Source organism: Simochromis diagramma, unplaced genomic scaffold (genome assembly GCF_900408965.1).
Source record: "Simochromis diagramma unplaced genomic scaffold, fSimDia1.1 OVJJ01000176.1, whole genome shotgun sequence".
NCBI classification, from domain to species: domain Eukaryota; kingdom Metazoa; phylum Chordata; class Actinopteri; order Cichliformes; family Cichlidae; genus Simochromis; species Simochromis diagramma.
The window spans coordinates 2,803,218-2,817,582 of NW_024386892.1; the positions used below are offsets into that span (position 1 = coordinate 2,803,218).

At 46.4% G+C, this 14,365-nt stretch overlaps 1 protein-coding gene across 4 annotated transcripts; it reads right to left on the bottom strand.

Moving 5' to 3' along the window:
- Positions 1-218: 218 nt before the first annotated feature.
- Positions 219-13,279, bottom strand: znf318 (zinc finger protein 318). Of its 4 annotated transcripts, none has more exons than XR_005696115.1 (10): positions 12,572-13,279; positions 11,279-12,455; positions 10,530-10,624; positions 10,233-10,332; positions 9,591-9,907; positions 6,340-6,531; positions 6,112-6,205; positions 5,426-5,544; positions 732-4,867; positions 219-439 (listed from the first exon to the last, which is right to left on the bottom strand). XR_005696115.1 is itself a non-coding variant. In XM_040033736.1 (10 exons), exons 1-10 carry the CDS (start codon positions 13,136-13,138, stop codon positions 1,979-1,981), a joined length of 5,463 nt encoding a protein of 1,820 aa, XP_039889670.1. In that variant the 5' UTR covers positions 13,139-13,279; the 3' UTR covers positions 219-1,978. The 4 variants fall into 4 exon arrangements, 3 of the variants coding, with proteins under 3 accessions (XP_039889670.1, XP_039889669.1, XP_039889668.1); XM_040033736.1 differs by having other exon boundaries at positions 219-3,510; positions 3,598-4,867; XM_040033735.1 differs by having other exon boundaries at positions 219-4,867; positions 6,340-6,528.
- Positions 13,280-14,365: the final 1,086 nt, after the last annotated feature.

Sequence of the window (14,365 nt, forward strand, 5' to 3'; positions counted from 1 at the left end):
ATTTCCTTCTGCTTTATACTCTACAATCATCCAAACATTAGGCTCTCAGAACTTTATTAATAATATATAACTTAATATTTTAATAATAAATCAGATTTTTGCCTTTTATCTGTAGAAGTACTTAAACCTGAGCCAAGCGTCCCCCGTGTGTTCCGATTTTGTCCCGATTTTGATTGAATAAAGTTTCTTTCCCTTGTAATGAGCCCACAGAGACATGCTGGAGTTTCTCCTTTTATTAAAACTTTAACACATTACAGAACGAGCAGTTTCAGACACGATGAACGAAGAACATCCGATGCAGTTCCAGTAACTGTTTCATTCAGGAGCATCAGAACAAGCTTTCCGAGGTCGAAACAGGATGAAACGAGGCCTTAACCGTGAACCGCCCAAAACTACACTGTGCTCTTTGAAGGAGCAGTCTTCCAACCATCAGTTTCATCTGTAAGAGGCCGTTCAACAGGTGATGAGGGAACAACATTTCCTTTTAGTAATTTACGCTCTGCTTTACAACCATTTGTTTGAGACCCTAAATGGGATTACAGCCTCTCATCTGCAAGTTCTTAAACAGGTTAACCACAAATTTAGTACATTACAGTGAGTTAATCTGGGTTAGCTGGATCAAACACTGAGAACCAGTGAAAGGACCATGACTCAGATCTTCACCTTCACATTGACATATTTCCCAGACACTAAGAAACTTTTGACGATCTGGTTGCTAAATTAAGCCTCACCTCGTGTTCTGAGATGCCATATTCTCTGTAGGTTCAGGAACTTTGAGGTCCAGGTCTCAGGTTCTTTTCTAGCATTTCCCAGCCACAGATTTATCTATTCTGAGACAGATGATTCAGTTCAGACCCTTTACACAGGGGAAGACATCCAGCAAGTCTGAGATCAACAACAGAAAGGTCGCCTATAAAAAAAATAAAATAAATACACCGATGGCTTGAAAATTTAAGAAATGTCCCTGGGATGAACTGTCTGAACTTTGTTGGGCTTTTTTTGACTTCAGGAATCTTTTATTTCCCGAAAGGTTCTAGGCCAACATTTCCTGTGACAAGAAGCAGAAATGAGGTGAAACCAAACAGTCGGTCCAGATGAACTGTGAAAGGGTTCAAGGATTACAAAGTGTTCCAGGTTCACCTCAGAGTACGGAAATTCACAGGAGTCTTAGCAGACTCATCCAAATATTCATCATTGTCAGCTGCATCTCCACTTTCAACAGAGAGCACCTCAGACAGACACTCTGCTGCCTCAAAGGACAAGTTGTGTCATTACAATAAAAGACTGTGCTTGACTGAGCCTGGTTTATGTATTTCAAAGACTGGGTCAGGCTGAAAGTCTGCAATTGTGTTTTTATTATTTAGAGCCAGGTAGCAACAGGTACACGGTAACTAAAAACTAACAAATCACAACCAGACCGGGTGAGCGCTCTGATTTTATAAGGTTTCTCGTTCAGTAGATCGGATGGCAGCCATCTACATGAGCTCACTAGTCCTGTTAGGTGGAATCATTATTCATTAAATGCAACTCCAAAACGCAACACACCAGCGGTCCCAGCTGCCAAATATGATCAAAGAGAGGAGGTTTATTGTGTTATTTAAACAGAAATGGCATAAATCAAGCAGTTTACAGGTTTATTTGAGTATTTAAATTCTTCTTTTAGTCTATTGGAAACCTATGAAGTGTAAGCAAAAGCTGCAAAACTAGGAGACTGCTGGGTGAGGACAAATGTCCTGGACACGTTTCTATGAGATCAATCAGACCTAAAAACAAATTCTGGAGAAAACAGTGAACAAAGGAATTCAATTAAACTCTAAATAAATCTGGTCCTTTAGACAGGTGAAGTCTCTCAGCAAGAGTGTCTATCTCGTCACTTTCACATGCCCTCCACTATGTGACACATTGTGGCTTCAGCCTTTCTGGATAGCCGAGCGGTTAGAATAAACCCCGCCCCCATGTCACAAAGCCCAGTCGCCTCCTACTCAAAGTTAAAATCATATTCAAAGTCCAGTGAGGTCATGTCAGAGGGCAAGCCCAGTGTTTCTGCAGTTATCTTCATAATCTGAGGGTTCGCCTCACTGGACGCCTCAGCCTCTGGCTGCGACACAGAGCCAGGATCTACCATGTCCAAGTTCTTTGGGTCTGTAGTTGCAGCATCAGTGTCACCTGAAGCTGACTCGGGTTCTGGTTCAGGCTGGTTCTGGTTCAGCTGCTGTCGGGTTTGGTATCTTGTTTGGGATCGGGTTTGCCGGGTTGGCCGAGGAGCAGGCGGGGTTTTCTTACCCCTGGTTTTAGGACCCGTTTTTGGTTTGGGTTCAGGTTCTGTGTCAGAATGAGTCTCTGGATGGAATTCGTTGACCTTGCTTAATTCTGACTGTTGGGGCTCTATTTGACTTTCAGGACATTGTTTGAGCTGGGACTCCAGTCTGGAAGACTGACTCTCTGGGAAGATTTGGGGATCCAATTTGGCTGTCACGGACTGGTCTTCAGGTGCACTCTGAACCTCACACTGAAGCGGGGGAGACACTCTTGGTTGAGCCATTTGCGTGTTTCTTTCATTAGGTAGAGCCAACTCAGATGCGGAGTCTTTGGCAGACTGCAGAGACCAGACAGACATAATTTGAATGCCTGAGTTTGTCGGGGTCAGTGGGTTTTGTGGCTGCTCATTTGGATTTCGTTGTGGAGATCTTTGGAGTTCATTTGGAAGCGGGAACTGAGTAAGACCTTGTGCCTTGGGCTGTGGTTCAGGCTGGAGTTCAAGGTGTTGCTGTGTCTGTGGTTTGGACTGTGGCTGGGACCCAGGTTCAGGGTGCAGTTTGGGCTGTGGTTGGGACTGTGGCTGAGACTCAGGTTGGGGCTGTAATTCTGGGTGTGGTTTGGACTGTGGTTGGGGTGTTAGGGCTTTTGGAACTGGAAATGGACTTTTACTGCCACTACTGCCTTCAGCTCTAGTATCTGATGCTGGTTTGCTGAAGGAGGAGGGGCCCGTTTGGCTGATGCTGCTGTAGAAGATGCCAAATAAATCTTGGGCTCTGGCTGCAGCCAGGTTGCTCCTAAATTTGTCCGATTTCTGAGCTCCATCACACTTATTCATGAAAGGTGGCGGTTTGACAAACACCGTACGAGTCTGCTCACCCTCTGGGACACCAGGAGCTGCCACGTCAGACACAATCTTTATCATGGCTGGTTGTGCTGGAGTAGCTGTGGTAGCTAAAGAAGTTAAAGGTTTTGCCTGTACTGGGACCGACTTTAAGTCGACTGGGACAGGTTTAGAAACAGGTGGAGCAGGGTTAACTTTAGAAGGTGTAGGAGTTGTGACACCTGCAGGGGCAGTCTTTGACTGGATTGAGGCAGGTTCAAAAACTGGTGGAGCAGGGTTAAATTTAGAAGGTGTAGGAGTTGTGAGACCTGCAGGGGCAGGATTTGGCTGGACTCGGGCAGGTTCAAAAACTGGTGGAGTAATATTAAATTTAGAAGGTGTAGGAGTTGTGAGACCTGCAGGGGCAGGATTTGGCTGGACTCGGGCAGGTTCAAAAACTGGTGGAGTAGTATTAAATTTAGAAGGTGTAGGAGTTGTGAGACCTGCAGGGGCAGGATTTGGCTGGACTCGGGCAGGTTCAAAAACTGGTGGAGTAGATTTAACTTCAGATGGTACAGGCACCACGGGTGGAGGTCTAATCTGAAACAGGGGAAGGACTGCCTCAAATGGCCCAAGTTTATCAACGTATGGGACCATTTTAGTCTGAAGCAGACCATTTCCGGAACTCACGGGAGGAGGCGGGAGTACTGCGCCCTCTGTTGGAAGAGACTCTACTAAAGTAGGGTTTTGGGGTTTAATGGACAGAAAGGTATTCAGAGATGCAGGTCTGCCCATCATGGTTGGCTTCCTCAGACCTAGAGCAGGTGTAGGGAGGTTGGGTCGGATCCGTCCCCGGTTGGACATCCAGGGAGCAGATACGCTTGGTTTGTTTCCCAGCTTCTCTGCGATCTCTTTGGCAACAGCTACTGACTTTGCAAAAGAGTCTTCCACCGAAGGGGACTTGGCAGCGGCTTCATCCTCTTTGATGAATTCTGCAGCAACTTTCTCCGCCTCCTTTGCAAGCACGTTCTCCTTCTTCTTCCAAATGAACTTTCCGAATGTGGTTGTTGCTGCTGTAGTTGGTTTGCCGGCCTCCAGGCTCTGCTTGCGGAGCTTAGCCCTCATGGCCGGACTGGGGCCACAAAGAATTTTGGGCGGTTCGTAGGGTTTTGGTAGTGGTTCGGGGTTGCTGACTGCCGGCTTCTCTGGCTCAAACGTTTTAAAACCTTCCCTCTCAGGTTTAGGTTTGCATTCGTCTCGCTCTTTCTCATATTTGGATCTGGCATCTGAATATTTGCCACCTTTAAATTTGTCCCCATCATCTTTTGAACCATATTTGGGACGGTCATTAGCATCGGTGCGGTAATGGTACCGATATTCCTCATCCCTGCTGTATCTGTGCCGGCTGTCCCTCTCGTCTTCCTCTCGGCTGTAATGGTACTTGTCATCCTTCTTGCTGTAGTTGTACTTTTCATCATTATTTTTCTTGCTGTAATAAGGCCACTCCTTTTCAGGGCTCTTGGCATTCTTAAAATCTTCCTTTTTGCTTGGCTTCAGCTTATCCTCGTCTTCCTCCTTTTTAATTTTGGACTTGTCCTCCTTTGAAGCATTCTCTTCTTTCTTTTTCTCCTTTTCCTTTTTCTCTTTTTTGTGTTTGGACTTTTCCTCTTTGCTGCCTTTCTCATCGTCATCATGTTTGCGTTTCTTTCCACTTGCCTCTAAGGCCAGTCCCGCCTGGCGGTCCAGGTTCCGCCTCTGCTCGTACAGTGGGTTCTCATACATTTGTTTCTGGTGAGGAAGAGTCAAGAATATATATTGAATTCCACTTTGGTCACTTGACATATAAACATGTAATCTTACAATCTACACATCAGAATTGATCAAACCCCAGAAACACACTGCTCAAATAATTCAAAGCAACACTTTTTAGAGCATGGGGAAAATTCCAGGTGACAGGCAGTTACTCTAAGCTGGACATAGATGCCCCTCAGCCCAACAGCAGAACTGATGTCTGCTCCTTTGTACAGGATGAGAACTGAGGAGCATTTTTAGGTGCTGCAATGAAATTTCAGCATAATGAACGAGCCTTTTCGTTGTGACTGTTGACGTCTTTGAATTCATTCGTCTGTAAAGGTTCATAATTTTCTCTTCCATTAAACCATGTGGCTGTCCAGATTTCCAGGATGGGGAGGGATCCTCTGAGATCCGATGTGTGAAGTGTTGCTTTATTTATATCTATCCTTTATCTATATCAAGAAAAGGAAAGGCAGACCTGACCACCTTTAAAGGTTTAGGTGGCGCAGATCTCTGTATGTTTGGCAATGCTTAAGTCATTGAGTTCCAAACCTTATACTTCTCGTTGTGAGCGTGCGTGGTGACATGCTCTTCTGCACAGATGCCGTCGCCATAAAACTCTCTGCACAGCAGGCAGAAGAATCCTCTGACGGGTACCAGGAACTCCGAACCTGTAGCGCGACACACACGACATTTTCAACCCTCAAACGGAGGATAAATGAGCTACCAATCATGTTTACCTTATAGAAGTGTCCATTTCCAGTACCTGTCAAAAAAGGAGAAGGTTAAAGAGACGGGGTGCTGACTTTTTTGGAAAACAGATGGTAAAGAGTTGAGTGGTTTTTTTAAGACCAGTGAAAGATGGAAAAATGCTGCAGCTCCTCAGCAATAACCGGGTGCCTGCAGGAGATGCAGTCAAGCTGTTTTTGGGGTGATACGGACACACCTGCACCAAGAACTTAGCGCACTTTACCAACTGTTGTTGCATTTTCAGCAGCTTTCAGAGCCATGTGAGGCATGAAAAGGAAACGAATCAGCACTGGAGGTGCGGACAGGAGTCTCCCCTATGCTTCGATGCGAATCACTTCATTATCACGGTTTTCATTAAGAGACAGAAATGGCAGCAGAGATCCACACTGAGCTCCACCTGGAACCAAAATATGGCTAACAAAATTCAGTGGTTCAAAAAACAGACTGTGATACGTCTGCAGGATCCTCTGAAGGTGCAGCACAAGTACCTTTAGCGGGTTTAGTCAGCTTCTCGTCTGGCAGCTGGTTCTTTTTGATTTTGCTCGGAGTGGAAGCCCAGGGTCGGTCATACGGGTCCAGAGTCTGAGGGACGGAGAAGAACATGAAATGTAACAGAGCAAACACGAGGAGCCTGCCGAGGTATGAATATCAACTGAATATCAAAGAGGGAGAATTTCAGACAATGTGGGCGATGATGCTTTAAAGTGAAAACCAACCTTTAGGTGCGTTTTGCTGTGCAAGTGTGTGAAAAAATCAAACATGGAACCACACGTAGCGTTACAGTTTTTGCACCAGTGGTTTCCAGCGTCATAGTATTCAAAGGGCTCAGGGGGCGGGGCTGGAGCTGCAGTGGCGTCGGGCGGCGTGTGCGGGGACGCCTTCGAAGGCGACAGAGTCACGGAAGTCTGCTAAACAAGAACAAAGAAAGAAAAATTATGGAGAGTCAAGATGGCGGGGAGAAGACCGACAGCCTGCATTCAGAGCAAAAACAGGAGCTCCTTTTAAAGAGTTTCTTACCTTGTGTGACTCTGCATTGAAGATGTCAACGTGTATCCCTCAGACGGTTTTTATAGCGGCAGTAACTTCTTACGCAAAATTTCAACTTGAGCACAAACTTGCAGCGGTCACAATGAAACTCAACAGTCTAAATTTAGTCTATAACCCTCCACTCAGCAGCGTTGTTTTCATGACTAGTCGCTCATTAACGCAATCAATAATCTGGATCTGACTCGTCCAGTATCCACGCCTTGGTAGCGTCACACCTTCCTGATGCTGAAACCCAGCGTGTGACGGCCAAACCAGCCGAGCAGCAGCTGTAAACGTGAGCCAGGAGCTGATTCATGTTGATTTCTCTCACTACCTAGCACCCGACCCACGTGTTTTAATAAACTGATTAGAATAAACTGACGTTTAACTACTCGAGGAGGGTTTCAAGGAAACACATAATCACTCACAGGAAACATTCAAATGTCTGTTTAACCCATCAGCAGCCCAGGACACCGCCACGTTCTGTTGGGGTGCTGATGGAGGACTTTCGGCACATTAATGAGCTGAGACCATGTGCAGATTCACACGTATGTGCTGCTTTTTTCCCTGACGTTGGATGTATCTGGACGAGGATGGGGCGCTCTTCAAACCAACAGTGCTGCGTAAGTGCACCAAATGATCAGCGAGCAGTTACTGATCATCATCGATTTGTATAACCTGGCTCACGGGGCTGTCACAACTTCAACAACCAATCACTGATGAGGCAAGCTGCACTGTCATAAATGCAAACGCTTCTGAAATGTACGCTGTGACCGTCCTAGAAACACGAAACATTTATCATCACAGTCGGCAACAACTACGACTCAGTGCGGCCTTCCCACTGTTGCCAAAGCGCTCACTCGTAGGCAGTCACAGGACTGTTGGGTTTTCTCTGTATGTGTTATCGTAGGGTCTACCTTACAGTATAAAGCGCTTTGAGGTGACTGTTGTAATTTGGCGCTGTGTAAATAAAACTGAATTGAATCACCTCAAAGAGAGAAACTCCACCTCCAACTACTCCAAACTGGTGGAGCTTCGCCATGCACAGGTATAAATGTTGGCGGTCATGACAGTCCAGTCTGACAACATGTGATGTCACAACAAACACACAGAATGAGAGTAGAGCGCATTAAAGCCGGACACAAGCACACGTGAATCCTCCTAAACTGTCTGTGAACACGTTTGCAGAGGTACGTTAGCTTGCTAATATGGGCTCAAATTGTGGTCATAAATATTTTGTGCTTGTAAATCAGGATTTGTATGTGCGTAAAAAAGATTTATGTGTGGACTTAGCCAAAAAATACATGTGAAACTCTACACTCAAGTTTCAAGTTACAAGTACGAATTTTGACCCTATTTTTCTTCCTTTCATCTCACTGGCCAATGTCATGTCAATCACAAATTTAACAATCCAATCAGAGAACAGATGGGCTTGGGTTTGTGGAAATGACAGTCTTCACTAGTGGGGATAGTTACAAAGCTTTCTTCATTATGAATTAGCAATACATGTTTTTGTTGAACATTTGAAGATAAAAAAAAACCAGAAACTCTTGTAGAGGACAAAGTCAGAGACAGAAACGACAAGGAGCAGGTGCATCTAGTACAGGTAGAGCCAGCAACAGATTCTGGATCCTTGGTTTTTAGTTAACATTAGCAGCACATGCTGCGTCCGATGAGAGGACCTTTATGCTGCGCACTGTGACTCACAGCCATGGTCCCGGGTCAGCTCTGACTTTGTGTTAAACTAATCCTGAAGTAATAATGTATTTCTAACCACTGATATAGCACAACTTTTTCCTTTCAACAGCTGCTGAAAGTTAGGGGACCTAGCTGCTATCGGATATTTATATATATATATATATATATATATATATATATATATATATATATATATATAGAGATCCTCCAGCTTCAAACTGTATTACCCTTTCAGGACCTGCAGTTCAAAAAAGCCCCCTCCGACAGCCAAACCCATCTGCTCTCTGATTGGATAGATAAATTTGTGATTGACATGACATTGACCAATCAGCTGAAAGGAAGAAAAATAGGGTCAAAATTCGTACTTGTAACTTGAAACTTGAGTGTAGAGTTTCACATGTATTTTTTGGCTAAGTCCACACACAAATCTTTTTTACGCACATACAAATCCTGATTTACAAGCACAAAATATTTATGACCACAATTTGAGCCCATATGCTAATCCTTTATGGAATTCAAATAATATTTTATTTTCTAGAAATACTTTTTTGACTTCCTGTTTCTATGTTTCACAGCTTGCTGAGCTGAACTGGTGCTCTAAACTACATCACTCGACCACAAAGAAATGTTTTCAAACAGTCTTATTGTTACTACAGCTGCATTAAAACGCGCTCTCACTCTCAATGTAACGAAAACAAACGGTAGTAAAAGTACAAAGACATTTCTATGATGATGAATGGATTAACCTAATTTACATGAGACAGTAGTGAGGCTTTAGCTCCACCCAGCGATTATACAATCCTTTACATGTCCGATAAACTTCTTGTTTGTTAGCAAAGCTTTAAAAACATTTCATTTCTCTGAGCTATCTATTTCCAGTCTAACGCGACAAGATTGCAGAATCTTGTCATGAAACATTTAAACTTCTTATATTAGCATTTTTATATAAAACCATTAAAACAACAAATGTTCAGTGAAACTAGTTTCACTGCCGACGTGATGATGAGGCAGACAAAACTACAAGCACAAAGTAAAATCTTCCGAAATAAAAGCATTGAATTCAAAATAACAGCTCTAGAGGACAAAGTGGTCTGCAGGTGAACCTCACTGAGTGAATAAAGGAACATGTTCTCGGTGCTTCTCGACACATCTCGTCTGAGTAAACTCTGATCAATAACTGACCCTAGCTATGCTGTCTAACTCCGATATCACTTCCTGTTACCTCCTCTGCAGGTGAGTGTACCTTCATCATGGGGCCGCTGGCCGCCGGCTGGCCTTCTGGGCTCCTTTCCGCCTCACGTTTCTTCTTCTGTGGTGGAGTCTGCTGCTCAGCCTTCTGGACCTCAGGCGGTTTGCTGATCCTGCGGGGTCGGTCCGACGGGTTCAGGCCAAGGATGAGTGCCACTTTCTCGATCTCGCTGCGTTTCTTCTCAGCAGCCTCGTGCTCCTTGCGGAGGTTGGAGATCTGGGCCATGACCTCCTCCTGCAGGTGGCTGATCTCCTGCAGCAGAGGGTCCTTGTGGCCATCCTTCTCCCGGCGCTTCTTCCTCAGCAGCTCGCCTGAAAAACATTGCAGGGCAAATGTCAAAGCGCCATCAGTGACGTTCCATCGATCAGAAGGCGTTCCATATTTTCATGTCACACCTAAAACAACAAACACCAAATGAAACTTTCTACAGCGGCAGGTTTCTGAAATGATCAGCTGTACAAGTCCCAGAGGTGATCCCTGAGGATCTCCAGTCTCATTTCAGCTGAGAAAAGTGTCTGATTTTATACTTCATTAATAAACTTAAAACCAACACCAGCTTTATAGGACGTCCCACCACATGCTGGCTGGGATTGCTGCGTGGGCGGAGCATAAATCACCTGTAACACAGTAACACACCTTGCTGCTTCCTGAGTCTCTCCAGCTCCTTCATCAGATACTCCTTCTTCTTCATCCTGATCTCTCGCTCCTGCTTCAGCTTCTCTCTCTCTTCTAGAACCTGAACAAACCAACACAGTCACAGGTGTGAACATCCAATCAGCTGAATCAGTGAGTCAGAGGCTCCACCCAAATCTACATCTTTCCTTCTTGGAATGATCCACATCTCAGTTTTTCAGGTGGAGCCAAAGGATGTGGAGGTATAAACTTCCTTCTGACGTAAATGCAAAGAAGTGGGAAGAAGCGATGGAGGCTGACCTTCTGTTTCTGGCTCTCGTTGTTCTGCTCCTCAGACACTCTCGCAGCTTTGGCGCTCCCCTTCTCTGCGTGTTGGGTGGAGCTCTTCACCAAACCTGAGGATGGACAGACACATTCATTTACACCGACTGACCCACAGCTGCTCATCCTGCTCTCGCTGGTCGATGAATCCAGTTTATTCTTCCAGCGCTCGCCAGTTCCGTACACTGGATTCAACTGTGGCCAACCATGTGTTACACTGATTATGGAGGCGGGTAAAAATAGTAACAACACATTTTAAAACTACCTGAATGTTTATGACTGAATGACTCGTTTCTACGTGCAAACATTTGTGTAGTGCACATTTCAGCCTTCTCAACCTATTAAGTAACACAGCTAATAAAAATGGCTAAGTACTCTGAAGCAAACAAACTGTATATAAAAACAGAAGTAGCTTCTTAAAGATGCATTGTTTTTAAGCAGGGGACAATCATTGGATAATGAACATTTAATCACAACTTGTTGACCAATGAGGATGCAGAGTCTCTGTGACAAATCAGTAACTGTTCAATAGTCAGCCGTGTCTCCTACATGCTGTTTTGCAGAGGTGGCAGGGGGAGAAGTGAGAGGACAAACACTACAGCAACCTACACGCAAGGATCCACAAGAGGAAGGGGCAGTGCCACCTGGTTAGCGGTGAGGAAAACATCCCGCAAATAATCGTCACGCTCAGACTAAATGTGATAAGAGTTCTTTAAAAGGAGACTGACCTTTGCCCCCTGGCTCAGGGGTATAATCCTGTTTGTAGGGTAGTGTGGGGGGGTACTCCTCAGCAACTGTAGGAGGAGGCATCCTCATGTTTGGGGGTGGATATGTGGGGGGCCACTGCTGGGGTACGAAGGGCAAGTAATTCCCATACTGACTGTACACAGGTGGGGGGTAGCTGGGGTGCATCATGGCGGGGACCTGCGAAGGGGGGTAGGTGGGGATGGGTACACCTGGATGAGGGGGGTGGCAGCTTGGCTCTGGAGTCTGACAGGGCGGCGCTGCCGTGTTGCTCCACTCGCCTTTCTCCTCTTTAATGTCACGGTTTTGGTGAGATTTGAGTGGAGCTGAGCTCTTCCTGCGGTCATCCTCGTCGCTGCTCCAGCCGGCGCCAGTGGCACCGCGTCCGTGGCTCCGGCTCCTGCTGCTAGAGCTGCCACTGTGGCTTCGTGACCTACGGCCCTGCCGGCTGCCATCAGAGCTGTCGGAGGAGTACCGTCTGCGCCGCGTGGGCGTCTTTGTAGGGGGTTTCTTCCCGTGGAGACGCTCTTTGGTCCTGGCGGCCATCTTGGTAATTTCGGCCACTCCAAGGTCCAGACCGATGGTTTTAAGCAGATCCTGGATCTTCTCGTACTCTTCTAGTGCCTGGCGCTCGCTCTCCTCCAGGGGCTCGTTCCCCGGTGGGTGAGCGGGGTTCGACACCTGGGCCGTGGTGTTGTGGTCGGGGCTGATGGTGGGCCGGCTCACATAACTGTCTGTGGAGTGAGGGGGCTGAAGGGTACATCCGTGTGTCTGAGCAGAGACCAGTTTCTGCTGTGGGTAGTCTCCATACAGCGCCTCCTCAGTTACGTCTCCATACAAGTCTAGACTGTGGGTCAAGACTGGCTCTGGCGCCGGCGGTGGTTTGGGTTCCTCCAAATCGCCATAGAGGAATCTCTCCTCGTCGTCAATGTCGTCCAGCACCTTCTCCTGAGTCCTGGGCCCCGGCGTTGTCATCCCCAGCAGGCTGAGGATTTCTTTGATCTCAGCGTCGAGGCCAGCACGGCGAGCCATCTGTGGATCAGACCGCAGCTCCGCAAGCATGGATGCCACCATGCGAGGGTCAGCGCCTTTGACGGCCTGCAGGAGCTGATCGGCCAGTCGGGACATGGAGCCATCCTGAGTTTGAGGAGAGTCCGTGCTCTGTAACAGAAATACTATGATGGTCATTTTGAGGAACTCCGCCGTGGTCATCTCTGCTTTTTGGCTAACAGAAGCATGTATCGAAACACCGACTGAAACACTGTCTGCAAACTTACCCTGACGGATGGCGAGTCCTCGGAGCTGCGTTTCTTCAGGATGGACTTTGTTGGTAACGTGAGCAGCTCCTCAAGTTCCTTCCTGCGGCGAGCCATTTCTAGCTCCTTAAACCCTTTATTCAAATCTGTGGCATCACTTCTGCTGCGGCTGCTTGAGCTGCTGCTTGCACTGCGACTGCGGCTCCTCTGACGGCTCTTACTGCGAGCATAGCTCGTCCCTTTGCTGTAGCTTCGTCCTCGACTCCTTCCTCTGGATCGAGACCTGGATCTGGACCTAGATTTAGACCTGCTGCGGGGGCGACTCTTGCTGCGGCCCCGACTCTTGGCCCTGCTCCGGTCTGGACTGCGGCTCTGGCTCTTGGCCCTGCTCTTGGCCCTGCTCCGGTCCGGACTGCGGCTTCGGCCCCGGCTCTTGGCCCGGCTCCGTTTCGGACTGCGGCTCTGGCTACGGGGACGGCTCTTGCTCCTTCCAAGACTCCTGGCCCGACTCCGGTCGGGACTGCGGCTGCGAGGTTTGCTCCGACCCCGACTTTGCTCGTACTCCCGTCTACATGGAGACAAAAACATGAAGTAGCTAAACCTCACTGGTTGTGCAGATAACACATTTTTACCATTCACTGACACATAATTGCCAGAAACCTCGACGCACAGGCCGAGGGGGCGGTGTGGCAGCAAGTTTTCACACCACCCTAGTAATCAACCAAAGACCCAGACAGACTTTTAATTCATTTGAAAGCCTGATGCTTAGCCTCGTCCACCCCAGCTGTAAAACTCAGAAACCAGTCGTACTTGTTATCATCTATCGTCCACCTGGGCCTTACAGAGTTTCTGTCTGATTTCTCAGACTTTTTATCTGATTTAGTTCTGAGCTCAGATAAAATAATTATTGTGGGTGATTTTAACATCCATGTAGATGCTAAAAATGACAGCCTCAACATGGCATTTAATCTGTTATTAGACTCAATTGGCTTCTCTCAAAATGTAAAATGATAAATGATCTTCTTATAGCCTCTGACAGTGGACTCATCTCTGTGCTTGTCCTGCTAGACCTCAGTGCAGCGTTCGATACTGTCGACCATAATATCCTATTAGAGCGATTAGAACATGCTGTAGGTATTACAGGTACTGTGCTGCAGTGGTTTGTATCATATCTATCTAATAGACTCCAGTTTGTGCATGTAAATGGAGAGTCCTCTTCACACACTGAGGTTAATTATGGAGTTGCACAGGGTTCAGTGCTAGGACCAATTCTGTTTACATTATACATGCTTCCCTTAGGCAGCATCATTAGAAGACATAGCATACATTTACACTGCTATGCTGATGACACCCAGCTCTATCTGTCCATGAAGCCAGATAACACACACCAATGAGTTAAACTGCAGGAATGTCTTAAAGACAAAGACCTGGATGGCTGCTAACTTTCTGCTTCTTAATTCAGATCAAACTGAGGTTATTGTACTCGGCCCTGAAAAGCTTAGAAATATGGTATCTAAGCAGATTCTTACTCTGGATGGCATTACCTTGGCCTCCAGTAATGCTGTGAGGAACCTTGGAGTCATTTTTGACCAGGACATGTCCTTCAACGCACATATTAAACACATATGTAAGTCTGCTTTCTTCCATTTGTGCAACATCTCTAAAGTTAGAAATATCCTGTCTCAGAGTGACGCTGAAAAACTAGTTCATGCATTTATTACTTCCAGGCTGGACGACTGTAATTCATTATTATCAGGAAGTCCTAAAAACTCCCTGAAAAGCCTTCAGCTAATCCAAAATGCTGCAGCAAGAGTC

Bases quoted from the DNA above. Each gene is read 5' to 3' on its own strand.
- znf318 (XM_040033734.1), bottom strand. From the start codon at position 13,138: ATGTTTTTGTCTCCATGTAGACGGGAGTACGAGCAAAGTCGGGGTCGG. The intron at 9,908-10,232 runs GTGTGTTACTGT...AATGTTTTTCAG, and splicing joins GAGACTCAGGAAGCAGCAAG to GCGAGCTGCTGAGGAAGAAG. The intron at 5,545-6,111 runs GTACTTGTGCTG...GTCGCGCTACAG, and splicing joins GCTGACTAAACCCGCTAAAG to GTTCGGAGTTCCTGGTACCC.